Source organism: Nothobranchius furzeri, chromosome 9, assembly GCF_043380555.1.
Source record: "Nothobranchius furzeri strain GRZ-AD chromosome 9, NfurGRZ-RIMD1, whole genome shotgun sequence".
NCBI lineage: Eukaryota > Metazoa > Chordata > Actinopteri > Cyprinodontiformes > Nothobranchiidae > Nothobranchius > Nothobranchius furzeri.
In genome coordinates, this window is record NC_091749.1 from 21,693,395 (window position 1) to 21,713,381 (window position 19,987).

At 44.2% G+C, this 19,987-nt stretch overlaps 1 protein-coding gene across 3 annotated transcripts in view; it reads right to left on the reverse strand.

Moving 5' to 3' along the window:
* Positions 1 to 19,987, reverse strand: part of lto1 (LTO1 maturation factor of ABCE1) — a 105,985-nt gene that overhangs the window by 69,271 nt on the left and 16,727 nt on the right. For 2 of the 3 annotated variants that reach the window (XM_054738456.2, XM_070554710.1), the window contains one exon: positions 679 to 784. In XM_054738456.2, the coding sequence (XP_054594431.1) occupies positions 679 to 784 (106 nt within the window). Of the gene's footprint in view, positions 1 to 514; positions 586 to 678; positions 785 to 19,987 lie in introns of all 3 variants that reach the window. The other variant, XM_054738455.2, reaches the window with a different exon arrangement.

Here is a 19,987-nt window from a genome sequence, read left to right on the forward strand (position 1 = left end):
TAGCTCGCTCCTGTAGCATGCGGCAAACCATGGCAGCTCGCCTCCTACGGTACCGTCTAGACGAGCGACGGAGCGCATCACACTGCTTCCGTGATTCCTTTAACCATTGAGCGCCATCATCCAGGTCTTATGCGTCTTCGTGTGCGCAGAATTATGCTTAACATAAGTCCGATCCCCCCAGACATCTGGAACTTTTCCCTGCTGTGTGAAGGCAGCCGAAAGGACAAGTTCCAGTACAAAAGTGGTGTGTCTGAAGACACAGTTCTGGTTAAAAACCGGACTGAATTGTCCACACATATTCCGGAATGTCAATCTGAAAAGGGCTCGAGAGAGCAGACAAGGCCGTGAGAGCTTAAACATGAAGGCATTCTGCTGCTGACGGGACAACTGGTCATTAACAGTGATCAATAGAGAAAACATTTTGTATAGTACCCTCTTCTACAGCTAGTACATCTAACAATCTAAAAAAGGCAGGACGGCAGAATGAATACGTCATGGTTTTAGTAAAACGTACCTCGACCTTTCGTCGGTGTTGTGGTGTAGCAGACACTTCCATGTGATGGCAAAACCATGATAGAAGCTAATCTATGTGAGGAGAAGAGGCTGTTGTTCTTTGAGGGAGTTCATCAGGTCAAGATTCAAGCAAACACCAGATAGCCTGTACAGGCTCCTGCTCACCTCTGAGGAAAGCCTGGCTCCATGAGAGGTTCCATGTCTGCGGCCATCCTGCAGCCCCCGACGGGTTCCCCTCTCAAACCCGTCCCGAAAGCCCTCACCTCGGAACCTGTAACCGACACACTACAATCCAGTCGTGTCCAGAAAATGACTAGTGTTGGTGTTGTAAGGCTATCCCCAACCCTGGTCCTCGGGGCCCACTATCCAGCATGTCTTCCATGTCTCTACTTCAGCACACCTGATTTGCGTATATGCATCGCCTCCTCAGGAGGACATCAAGTGCTGCAGATACCTGTTAATCACTCATTCATTTGTCAGGCAGGTAGCAGCAAGGGAACACTGGTGTTTTAAAGAGCAAGTTGGATTTGGGCCAATAAATTATGTTAATTTGTCAGGTTGGGTCACACAGCGACATTTGCACACTCAAAAAGCGCGAGTGTCTCTGCTCACACTACAGAGAGGAGCGGAGGACGCACCTCTAAACATGCGTTATTATTTCTCCTCGAAGCGCTTCAAAAACTCAGCTTCAGTCTGGCTCAATCAGACTGAGTGGTGTGATGTCGGGAGATCTGGTGTTGGGAGGGGGTGAGTGACAGCGGCTGCAGCATCTAATCACCCGTTTCTTCTCTTTAGGGATGCAGAGAAGTTAATACAAGAGAGTGTCAAAGAGAAATAGAAAATAAAAGTTCTTGTTACACTTTATTATTTTTTTTCATGATGATAAATTAGATTCAATTTGAAGGAAAACTGGGAGGAAGTTCAGGTTTATTTTAAGTTAAATAAGATCTTGTTTCCTTTCTCCTCCTCCGGCGACACGATGGACACGAGGAAATAATAAAAGTCCCAAAGGGCAAGTTTGTAGTTAGCTAGTTAGTGAAGGAGATCCAAAAGGGTTAAAACGAAGGCAACTGGACTTCTTTGGTGTCTTGAAGTTGTTTTGCTTCTCATCTGAGGAGCTTTGTCAACTCTAAACTGGAAAATGGGAGAGTCAAGTTTATAAGCTGTAGCTGTCTGTTGATATTTAACGAGCAGAAACTACTCTGAGTACTAGGGCCCGACCGATATGCTTTTTTTGGGACCAATACTGATATAAAACTTTTAACAAAGGCCGATAGCCAATATAATGGCCAATATATCTCCCTCAAAAAAAAAGAAAGAAAAAATATCTTAAACCTTTCATTCTCTGCCTTTTTGATGCAAACTTATTCCTCTATTACACACCAAAGAACTGTCTCAATAACTCACGAGGGTTTCCAAGTAATGCAAATAAGATTTATTTAGCGGATCTCAACAACAACAGAACACACAAACTCAGTCACAGCATAAATCTAACATTCAAGTTTTTCTTGTAAACTGTGGTCTCCACAAATACATTTTAACTTAAAGGAATATTCCACCACTCAGTAAAATTGTGTCTTGTTAAGATTCCCCAGAGTTAGACAAGTCAGAAAAAGCATTTTATAACCAGCCCAATATGATCTGGCAGCAGTTGGTTTTCTTAGTTTAGCATAAAACAATGAATTCACATAGATTATAGTGTTTTTTATGTAGGCAAACAGGATAAACATATCCTTGACTGTTATAGCTAATGTGTTGTTGATATAATTTATCTATAGCGATAACAATGTTGACAACTCTGTTCTTCCTTCACAACCCACGTTCCACTCACTCGCCAGCTCTCTGGGCCCCTTGTTTTATTTTACCTTTTTCCAAATGTACTGACACTCTGTGTTCTGTTATTTTATTAAATCTTGTGTAAAAAATAAATTGTTTTTCTTTCTCAATTACTGGAATTTCTTTGTAGAAGACAAAAATGGAGAATCATCTACAGTGGGGCAAAAAGTATTTAGTCAGCCAACGATTGTGCAAGTTCTCCCACTTAAAACGATGACAGAGGTCAGTAATTTTCATCATAGGTACACTTCAACTGCGAGAGACAGAATGTGAAAAAAATCCATGAATTCACATGGCAGGATTTTTAAAGAATTTATTTGTAAATCAGGGTGGAAAATAAGTATTTGGTCACTTCAAACAAGGAAAATCTCTGGCTCTCACAGACCTGTAACGTCTTCTTTAAGAAGCTTTTCTGTCCTCCACTCGTTACCTATATTAATGGCACCTGTTTGAACTCATTATCTGTATAAAAGACGCCGCTGCGAACCAGAAACTGGTTGATCACACCGGGGCCAGACTAATAACATGTGGCTTTACAACCACAATGTCCTCAGAAGCGAAAACGCATTTAAAAGGGAGGAACTGTTGCTGCAGGCGTGTTGTGCGAGTGCAGTTATATACTGGTTAATATATTTTTGAGTTCAGTTGCTTTCATGTGGCCTAATGTGAGTCTATTTGGGATCATTGGAATGATCAGCAGCATTTCTTGATGTGACTTTATGGCAGTTGCCCAGGGCATCATCGCAAGGAGGATGGCATTCATTTACTTTTGTTTTATTTGGTATTTTTTCAGTCATTTTTGGAAATAGTGATTAATTTTGATTAATTCACAGCCTATGTTTAATTACATTTAAAAATTAGTTGTTTGACGTCCCCAATATTAATAAATGTCTACAGATGAGATCAAACAAAACAGATGAGAATTGCCCTTAAAGAGCAAGTCACCCCCAAACAAACTTTTTTTTGCTAATAAACTAAATAAACGAGTGTCTAATCGTGCTGCAGACACGTGTAGTCAATAATTTGGCACTTCAGTGCATCTTAGTTAAAATTTAAATATTCTGCCTAAAACTGGCAGTGTTGTGCCGTTGTCAGGTAAAAACTCTGCACTGTATTTTAATTTAAATCTGCCACCGCTATTGGCTAAGAAGTATGCTCTGATGTGTATTTAGGCAACAGCATGTGTTGCATTTTTCAAACATGAAGTGGGAGTGGAGTTAGACTCTGGTAGGGGTTGACTTGCTCTTTAAGCTGTTTAACTTGGACCAAGCATTTTAGGTCACAGATAGGTGTAGCTTAGGGTCTCTGTCTATACACCTTATAAGACAATTTAGGTGATGGCATGTTGTTTTTCTGCTATTGAACTGTTTTCTAATAATGTTGTGTTTAATAAAGTGAAGGAGAGAAATAACGTTTCCATAGCAGTTTTTAAAAATGTCCCTATGTAATCCGATTAATCGATTAATCGTGTCGGACCCCATCCGATTCATCGATTATCCAAATAATCGTTTGTTGCAGCCCTAGCTGGGACCACAGTAAAAAAGGTCACCATCAGTAATGGCAGGGAATCAAATCCTGCAGTGCCAGACGTGTTCCGCTGCTGAAGCCAGTGCATGTCCAGGCCCATCTGAAGTTTGCCAGAGAGCACATTGATGATACAGCAGAGGATTGGGAGAATGTAATGTGATCAGATGAAACCAAAGTAGAACTTTTTGGTATAAAATCAACTCGTCGTGATTGGAGGAAGAAGAATACTGAGTTGCAAGATAGGATAGTTGCAGTTGGGGATAAAAACTGAATAAACAAAACAATCAATGATCAGCAAGAGTCTGCTTCTAGACCTGCAGAAAACAGACACACAACAATACAACAGGAGCAAGCTATCACTGCGTCAACCTGATGAGGATGTTTAAAGTCAACATTGTTTTACTGAACAATCACACGATAATAAATCACAGTGCATTTAGTGCCAACCACAGCCTTAAGACATGTGTTGCAAATGCCCAAGTCCATACTTATGAGAGCACATGTAAGCACCTGTGTTTGTACATGTGCTGCATATGCAAGGTCTCTCTATAGGAGCGTCCAATAGAGAGTATGGGGGGCAACAGATCTGCCCCCCCCCCCAAAGATGTGTAGGAGATGGAGGGAGCTCCAAGTCCCAGAGATCCAGGAGCTTTCCCAGAGCACAGGGGCCCCAAGGAGACTGCAATCAGAAAAGCCCCTGCCCCCATTGAGAGGTGCAGAGGATTGTCCCCGGGGGGCCACAACCAGCAGCCAGCAGAGTCCTGGGAGACATCAGCGGCAAGCCCACAGTCCCGCCCGCAGCCTCCCACCATCTAGCCGGCCAAGCCCAGGACCCAGAGGCGACCACCCCCGCCGAGGACCCAGCAGAGCCCAGGGACCCAGATCCCACCAGGCAGCTACCGGGATTGATCAGGCAGATGCCAAAAATCTTAAACCCTCTGACCCGGGAGCCACGAACACTCAGGCAGACCAAGGCACTGCACTCCACACCAGGTGTGGCAGGGGGAGGGGAGGCGAAGATGTATAGCATCAAAAGGAGTCCCAGGAGAAGAGAGGAGTCAAAGGCCCCACCTGACATATAAAGTCATATACAGACACAGTCACACACTCCCTCCCTCATGCTCACACATACACATACAACCAAAGACTTACAAAAATGCATGCCGGACACCCACTCATGGTCCCCATACACACCCTATTCACTCTGGTCCCGGTACTGCTACACATTGGGTACAACCATCACCGGTTACCAGAGTTTGACCCTTTCTGCTGGGGTGCTGATGAGCAGGCTCCCCCGCCCAATGCTGAGCAAAGCAACCCACCACCTCAGACCCCAACCAGACGGCCAGATCTCCCTCCTAGCCTCCAGCCCCGGGAAGCCAAGCGAAAACAGAGGTGTGCTAAGACCCCTAGTCTCCCTCCACCTGCTCCAATATAGTGTTAGTGCATGTTGATGAGGTGTATTCCAAGGCTGTGGTGAGCGGGCAGTGTGGGCATCGTCTGGCCTACGCCAGCTGATGCCACCACCCCACCCCACTTGCACCCACAGCTCTCAGTGTCTAAGTGCAGTTTAAAATTGAAAGTGGGTCACTGGCACTCGGGATGAGGCTGAAAAATCCCCCTGCCAAATGCCGTTGAATGTGCTCACTCCCAATGCCCTAAGTGTGTGTTTGTGTGGATTAAGTTGGTGAAGTGTTTAAGGTACAAATAAAATTGGGGAGCAGGTTGCCGCAGGAATGCGTAAATGGGGTCCATACCCGCACCCCCTGACTTGTCCACCCCCCAAGGTCCTATGTGCATGTTTGTGTGATGATGCAGGAGGAGAAAAATGTGTGGGGATGGGGAGGAGTGGCTGGTTGGACAAAAGCCCTCCAGGGAGCCAACTCCCCCACTGGCCCCAATAGGCAACTCTGTTGCCAAAATGCCACCCAGGGCATGGAGACCCCAGCCCATCTTGCCAGGGCCCAACGCAGCAGCATCACAGAGCCACGCGGAGTCCGAGGACACAAACTCAGCCCCACCCCAGCAGAATATCTACTCCCATCCCTGCATTTGTACAACTTCCAGATTGTATAAGACATAGGACATCCAGGTAAGGTTGGGTCCTCCCCCTCCTGGACATCCCCCTCCCCTGTGATGGAACAGCAGAGGAGCCAAGGTCTACCTGAGGCCCCTTAGCACGGGCCAGGCAATGCCGCTTGTTCCCGCCTTCTTCCCGGCAGCATATATGTCAGGACCCGACCCCCATGCCCCACCCCAATCCCCACACGGGGCAGACCACCCCCACACCCCGAGCCCCCAGGCCCCCAACTAAACCTGCTCAGGGGCCATGCAGTTGTCAGGCAGCGACCCATGGCCACCGCCAAGATCCCCAAGGGGCCCCACTCACACCCGCCAGTAGTCCACCCCCCAAGGCAACCCAAGCACCTCCAGAGGGGGGCAGCAGCCCCCCAGTTCCAGACACCCCCAGTGAACCCACCTCCAGGGAACGTCCGGATACTCCAAACTCAGACCCTCCACCCCATCACCCACATCATCCCGCAGGACAATATCAATGATCCCTCATCATCGCTATGTGATGGAACCGATCAAAGGAGCCCTGCGAGATTGATTTGAAGTGGAAGCAGAGGCTGTATCAAGTGTAATATGATCTAACAAAAGATTTCTATACTGGTTAATGCACAGAGTATCTCTTTTTCCAACTCATGAGGATAGTTTTCTTAGCAATGCATATGACAGTCAGAACCACGTGAACCAAAGATGTTTCAATAGGGACATCGTCCAGGTTTCCCAGTAAACAAAGAGAGGGGGAAGTTGGGATATGACATTTCAGACACTTTGACAGGTCTTCACACACTCTACCCCAAAATTCCTGGACAGGTGGACAGGACCACATTGTGTGGATGTAATTGTCAGGAATGTTGTTTGTGCAGTGTGTACATGTGTCAGATGACACAAACCCCATCTTGAACATCCGATGACCTGTATAGTGTACTCTGTGTAGAATTGTGTACTGAATTAATTGTAAATTAGGGTGTCTGATCATTTTAAAAGTTTTTAAAACAAGTTTGGGACCAGAAGTTCTGGTCAAAGCTAACTGATAGTCCACCTCCCATTTTTCAATAGGGATAGCTATTCTATCGTCTATTTTGGACTGTGTCTTATATACTCTAGACAGTAGTTTGGGGGGTTTGAGATTATAGAAGTCTGATACCCTTGGTGGTGTTTGTAATTCTATTTTATTGAGCTTACATTTTTGTTTGACTACGGATTTAATTTGGTGATATTCTAAAAAGCTATTCTTATCCATTCCAAATTAGGAGAATATTCTATAATATGGGATGAAGTCCAATCCTTCATGTATGTGTTCCAGGTATAGGATTCCTTTACTTTTCCAGTCCGGAAAGTTAATCATTTTGTTATTTTGCAAAATATCAGGATTAATCCAGATAGGTGTGCGTCTGCATGGTACTAGTGAAGACTCTGTCATTTTAAGATACTCCCACCATGCTGTCAGAGAGGTGCTGATACTAATACTTTTGAAGCCTTCATGTTTTCTTATGCTTGAGCTAATAAATGGTAAGTCTGAAAGCTCAATCGTAATGCAAAGTGTCTGTTCTATATCTAACCAGGACTTATCTAGTGGGTTATCTTGCAACCATCTTGTTATATATTGCAGCCTGTTGGCTAAGAAATAATAATAAAAAATGGGTAGATCCAATCCTCTGTCTTTGGTCTTCTGAAGCATTTTGAAGCTAATTCATGGAGGTTTATCGTGCCAAAGGAATTTACTGATTGAGGAGTCCAGAGATCTAAACCAGTCAGCTAGTGGCTTGTTTGGGATCATTGAAAATATGTAATTTATTCTGGGTAAGACCATCACTTTAATTGTAGCAACCCTCCCCATGAGTGATATCGGTAAGGATTTCCATCTTGCAAGATTATCTTCCACTTTCTTTAAAAGTGGGATGTAGTTTAGTTTGGTCAGATCTGCTAACTTGGGAGAGACATTAAGTATGTGATATTCCTTGACTCCAATTGTGTATTACGCAAATTGACAAAAGAGAAATTAATCGGTAGAACTGTGGATAGAGTAATCTGAAACTCTTGAAAAAGATTTCATGAATTCTATTGCTTGGGAGAGAGGATTGCGAATTCTGGAGAAAGAGTAAAACATCATCTGCATAAACACTGATCTTATGTTCTATTTTCTTACACTTTATCCCTTTAATATCGGTTGTTTGCCTAATTGCTGCCGCTAGTGGTTCGATAAAGATAGCAAACGGTGAGGGGGAGAGTGGGCACCCCTGCCTGGTCCCCCTCTGAAGACAGAAGCTAGCTGATATTCGGTCGTTTGTCCTGACTCGTGCTGTTGGTGAATTGTATAATGTTTGTAGCCAGTTTATGAAGAAGTTCCCAAAACCAAATTTATATAAAGTTGCAAATAAGAACTTCCAGTTAACTCTATCAAAAGCTTTTTCTGCATCTAGAGATGATATACTAGTTTCTATGTTTCTACTGTGAGAGAAATCTATCAAATTAAGTAATCTACGTGAGTTTGTGGACGACTGTCTACCCTTAATGAAACCCGTTTGGTCAGGGTGTATTATGAAAGGGGTTACCTTTTCTAATCTTTTTGCCAGGGCTTTACAAATTATTTTGAGATCACCATTATTAAGAAAAATTGGGCGATAGCTGGTAGGAAATGCAAGGTCTTTGCCTGGTTTTAACAAGAGACTAATATTGGCTGAATTCATGTTTGGCTGTAATCTGCTGCTCTCTTTGATTTCCCTCACCATTCTGAAGAATGTTGAAGCCAGAATGGTCCAGAATTCTTTGTAGATTTCTGCTGGGAACCCATCTGGACCTGGAGCTACCCTATTAGGCATAGATTTAAGGGCTTCCTGGAGCTCCGCTGATGTTAGTAGCGAGTCCAGGACTGTAACTTGGCTGTCTGATAATTTACGAAGTGTTATCCTGTCAAGGAACTCATTGATCTCATTATCTGATGGGTTTATCTGTGGTGAGTACAAAGTTTGGTAAAAGTCTCTGAAGGTGTTGTTTATGCTTTCAGGGTCATAAACTATATTCCCAGTTGAGTCTTTAACTGCAGATATGGTTGCTTTCTCTTTATTTATTCTTAATTGGTTAGCTAAAAATTACCTGATTTATTACTATGTTCAAAGTTTTCTATTCGTAGTCTTTGTGCTAAAAATTGTGTCTTTTTGTCGATAATTCCATGAAGTTCTAGTTTAGCTTTACGTAATTTGCTCAGTAACTCTTCTTCTGTGGATGCCTCTAAAGCAGTGGTTCCCAAACTTATTTAGCCGCGCACCCCCTTCTATGTCCCGACCATGTCGACGCACCCCCCCCCAGCCCCCACATCGGGGCATGGCTCTATAAAAAAAAATATATATATATATATATATATATATATATATATATATATGCCAGGGTAGCACATAAACAATGCAATTTAACGGTTTTCTTAAAGTAGGAACGTTTAACCTGTGCGGCCAGAGCGCTCTCCTTCCTTCTGCTCTGCGTAAACCTGAGCTGATCACCTACTTGTGCGTAATCAAATGTCAATAGGGGACAAGATATAGCCATGATGTTCACTTTTACCTCAGACCGACTTATTGCTGTTTTATGGTGTGGCTGAATCTGTGATCCGCTGTCACACTGACTGGAATAACAAATGCTGCAGTAACATGAGATGTGGTCAGGTTCATGAGGAGTCACTGGCTGGAGCGGACCCGACTCATCCCAGAAGCTAATATCTTAATTTGACCTTGAATGAAAAATAACCTCTTAAAAGTTTTTATCGTGGTGGAGGCAGCGTTCATTTCTGCCTTCAGTCTGACTGCACGCCGGAGTTAAAGCAGCGTGTGCGCTTATTGAATCTGTGCATGTGTGCGCGCGCACGCGCGCGGCACAGCCGCTCAAGTCACCGCGTCTCGCGCTATTTAAACCAATGTTGTAAAATGACTTCTGCCCAGCCCAGATGTGCTCACTTGTGCACCCGTGAGCCGTGGTTCAGTCGGAACGCGTCTGACCTCTGACAGATGCACCCTGAACTTCAGATCGTCAGCGCGCTGTTAATAGCCTGAATGGGAATAATTTCTTGTTATTTAGTTACATCCACAATGTTCTGTGTGTGAGGTTTACAATGTCAGAACACCTGCATGAGACAGGGTGTTAATTACAATCTGCCAGAATGACTCGCCACCTTCAGATTCCTCCAACACCGTTAAAAATGATCAAATATGGAACATATCAGCGTGCGCAGGCCAGAGTGCTGAAGCTCGGCGCATTGTTATTATGAAGCTAGGGCACATGCGGAGGACACGCGCGCAAAAAAATACTTGTTTTCAATTACATTTATTGTGCCCACTTACTTTTTCTTTGGCCCACCCACAAATGAGTTTCTACGCTAATGGTGACATATGACAGACTTCTCTGAGCTCCGCAGCCATTACACTTTTCACCTCGCGCACCCCTTAGCGGCAGCTCGCGCACCCCCAGGGGTGCGCGCACCACACTTTGGGAATCCCTGCTCTAAAGGCTTAATGATTTCTTCTAACTCCTAAATTTGCTTGTTTTCTGGTTGTTGTTTTTTTTTGTTTCTTATGTGATGATAAAGAGATTATTTTACCTCTCATCACTGCTTTCCCTGCCTCCCAGAGAACAGTAGCTGATGTTCCAGGCAGGTCAGGATGTTCTAAATATAAAGCACACTCCTTTTAAAAAAATTCTATAAAACCTTCATCTTTAAGCAGAGATGTATTAAACCTCCAGTTTTTACTTGGTGGGATTGTCTTCTTATTTACCAGAGTTAAAGAAAGCGGAGCATGGTCGCTAACAACTATGGGGTGTATCTCAGAGTCTGAAATGTCAGCCAACAATGAGCTGCTGACTAGAAAATAATCCAAACGTGATGGACGTGTGAGCAAAAAGTTTACTCTCTACGGTTAGGATGAAGAGATCGCCATGCATCACAAAGCCCATAATCACTCATGTACTGTTTAACCTTGGTGGATACCTTTTAAAGTATCCATCCAAAAAATTAAAATCCCCTCCAAGTATAAGTGGACAGTCCAAGTGTTCAGAGAGTGCAGAGAAAACATTATGAAAGAATGAAGGGTCATCAGTATTTGGACAGTATATGCTGACGATACATAATATTTGGTTCAGTAGAGATATTTTTAACATTATAAATCTACCCTCTGGATGTGTCCAATACTGTGAAATTGATGTTTTTGTGTATTAAAATAGCTACACCTCTTTGCCTAGAGTTATAGCAGGCAGAGAACATGCTGGGAAACTCAGGTGTTTTAAGTTCATTTGCAGATGTGGCAGATCTATGAGTCTCTTGTAACAATATTACGTCCGCTTGCACTCTCTTTAACTGATCAAAAATTTTTAATCTCTTCTCTCTGGAGCCAGCTCCATGTACGTTCCATGAGACAAACTTTAGTGCACCCATAGATGTGTGTGTGAGTAGCTACAATATGACGCCTTCCTGTAAATAAGATGGAATAAGTATCTAAATGTATAAAATAATATGTTAATAAAGAACAGAAAATATTAAATAATAATAATAATAATAAAGACCCAACAGTGTTTGTGGTTGTATTATGAGACACATAAATTGTGATATTGTGCTGTAGATTTAATGTGTTTGCGTGTGTGAGTGTGTGTGTGCGCTTGTGTGTGTGTGCTTGTGTGTGTGTGCCTGTGTGTGTGTGTGCGTGTGTGCATGTGTGCCTGTGTGTGCACCAGGCCCCCACAATGCGGCTTTAAAATTCAGTCAAACCTGGAAGTACCAAAAATTGCAGTTCCACTCTCATCCGCTGGGGGTTGGTATCAGAAGCGCGCAAATCCTCATTGACTCCCATGTTAAAAATGCCAATTTCACAGCAGAAATAAACATGTTTACAGCCTGGTACCAGAACATGTTTTTTGTTTAAATTATCTAGTTTACACTCATGACAACTCTGAGGGGGGGGGTGAATTTTTTTCTCACTCTTCTGTTTAAGTGTATTAAAAGCCTAAAATTCTGTATAATTAATGAGCATCCGACCCACGTGACCGCAGAGCTAGCTCCGTGGAAAGGCCTCAGTAGAGCCTCGGTCTGGCTTGGAAACTGCTCTGGGATTTTGAGTCTCTGTGTTTGTGTATTCTTTTTTGGATATTTTTTGTGCAATTGTTTGACAAAATGACTTGCTGTGGCATTAATTGCACTAATAGAGCGTCCAAAGAGTCTCCACTTCATTTTTTTCGGTAAGTAAAATTATATTTATGCATTTTAGGTCACTGCCGAGCTGAGCTTTGATTTTAAAATGTACTGTTTAACCATGAAATTTAAATGTAATAGGGTAAAACCCAGTGCATTTAACATAATGCTGCACTTCAGAAAATGGGTTGAAATATAACATGTTGGTGGAGCTGGGTTCCGACGATCGGCTTGTGGAGCTCTCGGGACACAGATGTTTTCCACTCGGTTCTCCCCTCCCTGCAGCCCGGTCCATCTCTGTCTGATCGCGGCTCCTTAGCTGGGCGGGCTGACGGCTGGTTCTCCCAGCAGCTCGGCGCATCGCTGTCTGATCGCGGCTTCTGTGTGCTGTGCGGCTGCCGGGTTATGGAGGTCTCCGAGACCAGGTCTCGGGAGACCTCTGTGTTCCACCCGGTTTTACCCAGCGGTCAGCCCGGCGTATCTCTGACTCAGAAGCTCTGGTGTTGTGCACAGTTAACTCTGGTTGTAGCTAGGTTGCTACCTCCGTTAGCTTAGCTCCCACCTCCGCATTAGCTTTGGGTTAGCTTCAGGTTAGCTTGTAGCTAGTTCGACCGAGTGTCGTCAGTCGGTCCCAGCCTTACAGCGCCACCCTCAGCTCCTCTTCTCTTCCCTTTTTTGGAATTGTCTGGGCTTGATGGAACCTGTGACACGGTCAAAATGGCGGTGGTGGCCACCTCCCATTTGGCCTCAAAAAACTGATATTGGAGCCTATAGAAAGAAGATGGCCATAATATTAATGTCGATGGTGTGCACACACACGTGCGTGCTGAGTCTGACGCAGTGTTGGAAAGTTGCGTGGTTGTGCCATACAGAAGTAAAGGTCCACGAGCAGATAAAAAGAGGAAAGGAAAGAATTATGAAGGTTAAAGAAGAAGAAAGAACTAAAATGAAAAGGTGATAGGGGTGTGAGATGGTTAAGAACAGGTGATCTCATCATCTAGAACACAGATCTAGCAGCTATTTTATCATGACGTGCTCAAACCCAGTGAGTCCTGATAAGAATTATAAATGTCTGACCAGATGTTGGGCTAATACAGCGAGCAAGGGCGTCAGTTTGTTTTTAGAATTGCTGGGGACAATAACCATACACTTGAGTGGGGTTTAAAAATTGATGGGGACAATAATTTAATAGGCTAGCATGTTTAAGTATTCATCAGTTGGTAATGGAATCATTACATCCATATCATAGCTAGCCTTGTAAAAAGATCTTTGTTATAATAATAATAATAATAATAATAATGTATATTGTATATCCTTGTTATATTATTTGTGACTGTCAAATAATAAGATTTTCAGAGAAAAATACTCATATTTATATCAGGCACCACTCTCTGTACAACTCCACACTCCAACAGCCTAGTTGTCCGTGAACTACCGGATTCATTGATTTAAAAAAAAAAAAGTTAAGAAGCTGGAGTAGGTGAAAAGTAGGTGTCCGTCGACCATGTCGAAAAGAAAGAACGCAACCGCTATCCAATGGTTTTTCAGCAAGAAAAAATGTGCTGTAAGTGCAGCCCTACAAAAAAAGACTTAAGATATCCAAAGGGGTCGGGTGAAGTGTGTGACGGGTGGTAGTCGAGGGTGAGGCCCTTGGCGGTCTGATCCTCGGCCACAGATGCTGGCTCTTGGCACATGGAATGTCATCTCTCTGGTGGGGAAGGAGCCTGAGTTGGTGTGTGAGGTCCAACTAGATATAGCCGGACTCACCTCAATGCATGGCTCTGGCTCTGGAACCAGTTACCTTGAGAGGGGTTGGACTTTCTACTACTCTGGAGTTGCTCCCACTGAGAGGCGTCGAGCAGGGGTGGGCATACTAGTTGCCCCCATCTTGGTGCCTGTACGTTGGGGTTAACCCCAGTGAATGAGAGGGTAGCCTCCCTCCGCCTACGTGTGGGGGGGTAGGGTTATGACTGTGGTCTGTGCTTATGCACCAAAGTTCAGACTACCCACCCTTTTTGGAGACCTTGGAGGGGGTACTGGAAAGTTCTCCTTCCGGTGACTCCCTCGTTCTGCTGGGGGACTTTAACGCTCACATGAGCAACGACAGTGAGACCTGGAGAGGTGTGGTTGGGAAGAACGGCCCCCTGATCTGAATTCTAGTGGTGTTTTGTTATTGGACTTCTGTGTCAGTCAAGGATTGTCCATAATGAACACCATGTTCAGACATAAAGGTGTCCATATGTGCTCTTGGCACCAGGACACCATATGGCCGCAGCTCGATGATCGACTTTGTTGTTGTTTCGTCTGACCTGTGGCCGCATGTCTTGGACACTCGGGTGAAAAGAGGGGCGGAGCTGTCAACTGACCACAACCTGGTGATAAGTTGGCTCAGATGGTGGGGGAGGATGCCGGTCAGACCAGGCAGGCCCAAACGTATCGCGAGGGTCTGCTGGGAACGTCTGGCAGAGTCTCCTGTCAGAAGGAGCTTCAATTCCCACCTCCGACAGAACTTCCAAAATGTTCCGGGGGAGGCGGGGGACATTGAGTCTGAATGGACCCTGTTCCATGCCTGTCATGGTGGCAACCCCCAAACCCGCTGGTGGACACATGCAGTTAGGGATGCTGTCAAGCAGAAGAAAGAGTCCTATCAGGTCTATTTGGCCTGTGGGACTCCAGAGGCAGCTGACGGGTACCGGCAATCTAAGCGGAACGCAGCTCGGGTGGTCGCCAAGGCAAAAGCCCAGGCATGGGAGGAGTTTGGTGAGACCATGGAGCAAGACTTCCATACGGCTTTGAGGAGATTCTGGTCCACTATCCGGCGCCTCGGGGGGGGAAAAGCAGTGCGCTACCAACACTAACAATAGTGGGGACGTGTGCTGCTGACCTCTACTTAGGATCGGTGGGCAGAATACTTTGAAGACCTCCTCAATCCCACCGACACATCTTCCAGTGGGGGAGCAGAGTCTGGGGACTTTGGATCTCTGGTGCTGAGGTCACTGAGGTGGTTAAAAAGCTCCTCTGTGGCAAGGCTCCAGGGGTGGATGAGATACGCCCGGAGTTCCTTAAGGCTCTGGATGTTGTGGGGCTGTGTTGGCTGACGCGGCTCTGCAATATCGCATGGACATCGGGGGCAGTCCCACTGGACTGGCAGACTGGGGTGGTGGTCCCCTTATTTAAAAAGGGGGACCGCAGGGTGTGTTCCAACTACAGGGGGATCACACTCCTGAGCCTTCCTGGTAAGGTCTATTCAGGAGTTCTGGAAAGGAGGGTCCGTTGGATTTAGGGTTGTCACGGTATGAAAATTTAACCTCACGGTTATTGTGGCCAAAATTATCACGGTTTTCGGTATTATCGCGGTATTTTTTAAACGGTGTTGCATATGTTCAGAAAGCATTGATAGTCCTGTTCTACACAAACTGAAATAGTTTTGAAAAGGTTTAACAGTGTTTATTAAACTTTAAATAACACAAAGCCTTAGCAAAAGTGCAACTTTTCACAAGTAAAGGAACAAATAGCTTCTTTTTCTGGAACATGTTATAGTAGTCAGTGCAGGTTTAAATTATACAAATCCAAACATTCAAAACATAAACAATATGTAAACAAATCAAAGAAACACCACTTGTTTTCTCATATACTTGTTTTCTTCATTATCAAAATGAAAATCTAAAACTCCAGTCCACACTTGACTTGAGCACTGTACAAGTCAACCTTAAAAAATATGTATTTAAAATAAATAGCCACTTTAAACAAATTACTAAAATAACTTGGGTAATGACCGAAAGAACGAGATCGCGGATACAAGCGGCCGAAATGAGTTTCCTCCGTAGGGTGGCCGGGCTCAGCCTTAGAGATAGGGTGAGGAGCTCGGACATTCGGGAGGGACTCGGAGTAGAACCGCTGCTCCTCCGGATCGAAAGGAGCCAGTTGAGGTGGTTTGGGCATCTGGTCAGGATGCCTCCTGGACGCCTCCCCGGGGAGGTGTTTCGGGCATGTCCTGCCGGCAGAAGGCCCCCGGGTCGACCCAGGACACGTTGGAGAGGTTACATCTCCAATCTGGTCCGGGAACGCCTTGGGGTCCTGCCGGAGGAGCTGGTGGACAAGGCCGGGGAGAGGACGGCCTGGAGCTCCCTAGTTGGGATGCTGCCCCCGCGACCCGGACCCGGATAAGCGGAGGAAGACGACGACGACTATGTAATCAAATCCAAATGTTCAAGTATAAATGGCATTGAATAAGTAAACAAATCAATGACAAGGAACTAATTGTATATGTAACACTCTCTCAGAATTACTTGTGACTCGATTTCAGATTTACCTCACTAAAGTAATTATACTCAAAAAGGGTTCGGACCAGTAGGTTCGGCTACTCACAGAAGAGGTGAAAAAGGAATGAGACTCAGGACAGTACTTCCAATATTTTAGAAATGCCAGCTGGACAAATTTAATGAAGCAAATTTAAAAGAAAAATTAAATAAAACTATTTCGGTCCGAAATATGTCTTTTCCTTTGATACCAACAATTTCGGAGTGGCAATATCTTTTCACAATCGCAACAATTGTTTTTTTTTTTCCTCTGGGTGCACCCTTTTTAGTAACTCAATCTTTCAGATTGGATCAGTACCAGTTCAACATACAATGTCTGTCTGACAGGGTAAAATTTTCAGCTTCCTGCAACAAAACCTCAACTTTTGTTGGAATGGCTCCGACCTGAAACACACCAAATCAGTCCTCGTGTAACGATGTGGATAGTCCAAAACAAAAAGAAAATAGTCCTAAATAATAAGGCGGGATGTCCAAGAGTCCAAGGGAATATGTAGGTGTACGTAAAAGATGCAAGGAGAGGGAATTGGCGTGGTGGGATCCCTTTGGTTTTTTTCTTTTTTTTTCACTCCTACCACACTCCACCGTGCAGAAAGGATGGAGGAAGTCGCTGCCGATCTGGTTCATCCACGGGACTGGCTCGCCATCAACATCAGAATGTTCATATGTCACAAAAAACCTGACCTGTCAACGACAGCGTCAATGAACAAAATGAATTGTTGACTACAATTCAATTCACAGTCTGTTCACACATACCAGTGCTTCCTGTAACATTAACCATGTTTACTATAAACAGAATTGGTGAAATGAACATTTTTTTTTACATTTCTTTCTAATGTTTCTTCAGTTTTCCTTTAAAACAAACAGTCACATTTGTAATCAATTTCTTAAAAAAAACAACAAAAGTTTCAGAATAATAAAATACAATTTCTTTCCATACAGAACTTCAACACTTGCTTGTAGTAACCATTACTCTTAGTAAACCTATAAAAAGTGCAAATAACCTTTAACAGATGGAATGAGTAGCTCACCGATTCCACGAATGGGCAGCACAACAGCATAAAATGGCGCCGCCTCTAAGCTCTGGCCTTCTACAACTAGAAGTGTAAAAAGAACCGAAACTAATAAATATCTTTTAACCTATGGCTCTTTAGGAGTAAACATGCATAAAATTATGTTTAACATTCGCAAAGACATCTAACACTTCATTTTGTACCTCTTTTTTTTCCGAAACGCCGTGCCTACTTTCTCCGCTGGTGTTCTGATCGTGTTCTGCAGCCGAAAAGAACTAACAAGGGCCTGCAGTCCGAGACAGAGAAGATGGGCGGGACATGCAGCGTTTAGCCGCAGCTCATTGGCTGAGAGTGATGCCTTCAGCTCACCCGGGATTTAACCCTTTTTACACTAGAACCGTGGGTTATTAAATTAAACTAAACGTAGCTCTTAAGCTAATAACTTATTTCTTGTTTTTAAAGATTAAAATAAAATGTAGCTGCTTCTTTTATTGTTTTAAGAGACTGAACTCTAAAATATCTCAGGCACATTTATATGTGGGTTACACCCTCCCCACTTCGAAGGTATGCACGTCCCTGTGCATCTAAATGGCTAAACTGCATTGAACTGGAGATAGCTTCATTTAGGCTAGTAAATACTGCATTAACAACATATAGTAACGGGTTACCTAATGTTGAATATTGCAACCTTTCTGGTCTCGGATGTGACCTCTGGGATCGACGAAGGATGTCTTGACCTTCTTGAAGACTACTCCGCACATTAGGTGAACTAGGCTGCTCAGTGACAATGGCTTCTTGCTCATTTTGCGATGCTGATGATATCACTTTTTCCCTAGGCACCATTGGTTCCCTAGTTTGATAATTAGTTTCCACTGGTTCATCTAGCTGAATGTCGGGCTCCGACAAACCGGGTTCAGGTAAGTTCTTACTTCCCTTGGTTTCCGGTTTTTCTCGTTCGTCTCTGCTTGTTGGATTGTCACGTTCAGTTGGATCTGAACATTCAGCAGAATTGTCTTGTTCGGGTTTCTGGACTTGTTCGGTTTGACTGCCACATTCTAGTTCATCACCGGTAACAACCTGTCTTTGGACACTTTCAGTGCTGGGCACAGCAAAAGCTGATGACATTTCAGGCGGTTTGGTAGAGGCGGAAAATGACATGGGAACAGGTAGGTACAAGGTAGGTATTGAGTCATAATCTGGCTCTGAGCCACAATCCTCCTCATCCTCCTGCACCACGGTCAGCCTGGTCGTCTGGCGAGTCTGAGGCTTTTGAACACTGCTTTCTCTTGAACCCGAGGTATGTATAAAACTACAGGGGAGAAGTAAGTCTCGGTGGAGTGTTCGGACTGGTCTCTCTTTGCCTTCCGGCTTAACTGTATAAACCGGTAGATCGCCTGCTTTCCTCAGAACTACATAAACATCATCCTCCCATCTGTTTGCCAGCTTATGCTTTCCTCTGAGTTTAACATTACGCACGAGAACCTTATCGCCTATGTCGAGAGTTGAGTCAACCACTTTTTTGTCAAAGCGTACTTTATTGCGCTCAGCGTTCTTTTGTGCGCTTGAAGTTGCGAGTTTAAAACTTTCCTCCAATCTGTGTTTCAGGTCACTGACATACTGAGAGTGTGACTTCTTTTCAGCATTAACAGGCAACCCAAATGTTAAGTCGATAGGGAGTCTCGGCCGCCTTCCAAACATTAGCTCATAGGGTGAATAGCCGGTTACGTCATTCTTAGTACAATTATACGCATGTACTAAAGGTTTTACATGGTCTTTCCAATGCAACTTTTCACCGTCACTCAGAGTACCAAGCATTTGGAGGAGTGTCCTATTAAACCTCTCAACTGGATTGGCTCTAGGGTGATATGGTGTTGTTCGTATCTTCTTCATGCCAGTAATTTCACATAGCTCACGAATGGTTTTTGATTCAAAATCGGTGCCTTGATCACTTAAAAGTCTCTCTGGGACACCATAAGGAACTATAAAGTTTTCCCAGAGAGCTTTTGCGACGGTTCGAGCTCTTTGATTAGGTGTAGGAATGGCTACCGCAAACTTTGTAAAGTGATCAGTCATGACTAATACATCTTTTGTGTTAGACTGGTCTGGCTCAATAGATAAGTAGTCTATACAGACTAACTCCAGGGGCCTATTCGTCTGTATGTTCATTAGAGGGGCTGCCCTCTCAGGCTTACTCTTCCGACGAACACAGCGTTCACATGTGCTGATCATTTTCTCAACGGACACATACATTTTCGGCCAATAAAACCTGGTTCGGACCAAATCAATGGTACGGTCAATTCCTAGATGTCCCATGTTATTGTGGAGATGTTGGAAAACCAAGGACCTCAACTCCTCTGGTAACACGAGTTGCAAGGAGATCTCTGGACCGGTTTGTCTTTTGCGATACAAAACTCCATTCTGAAGTTCTAATCGACTGAATTCACGTAGTAATAGCGGAAGCTCTGACAGTTCTGCTCTAAGTCTGGGGGATGGAGTCTGACCAGTCTCTAGCTGAGTAATTACAGCATTAAGAGTGGGATCCAACC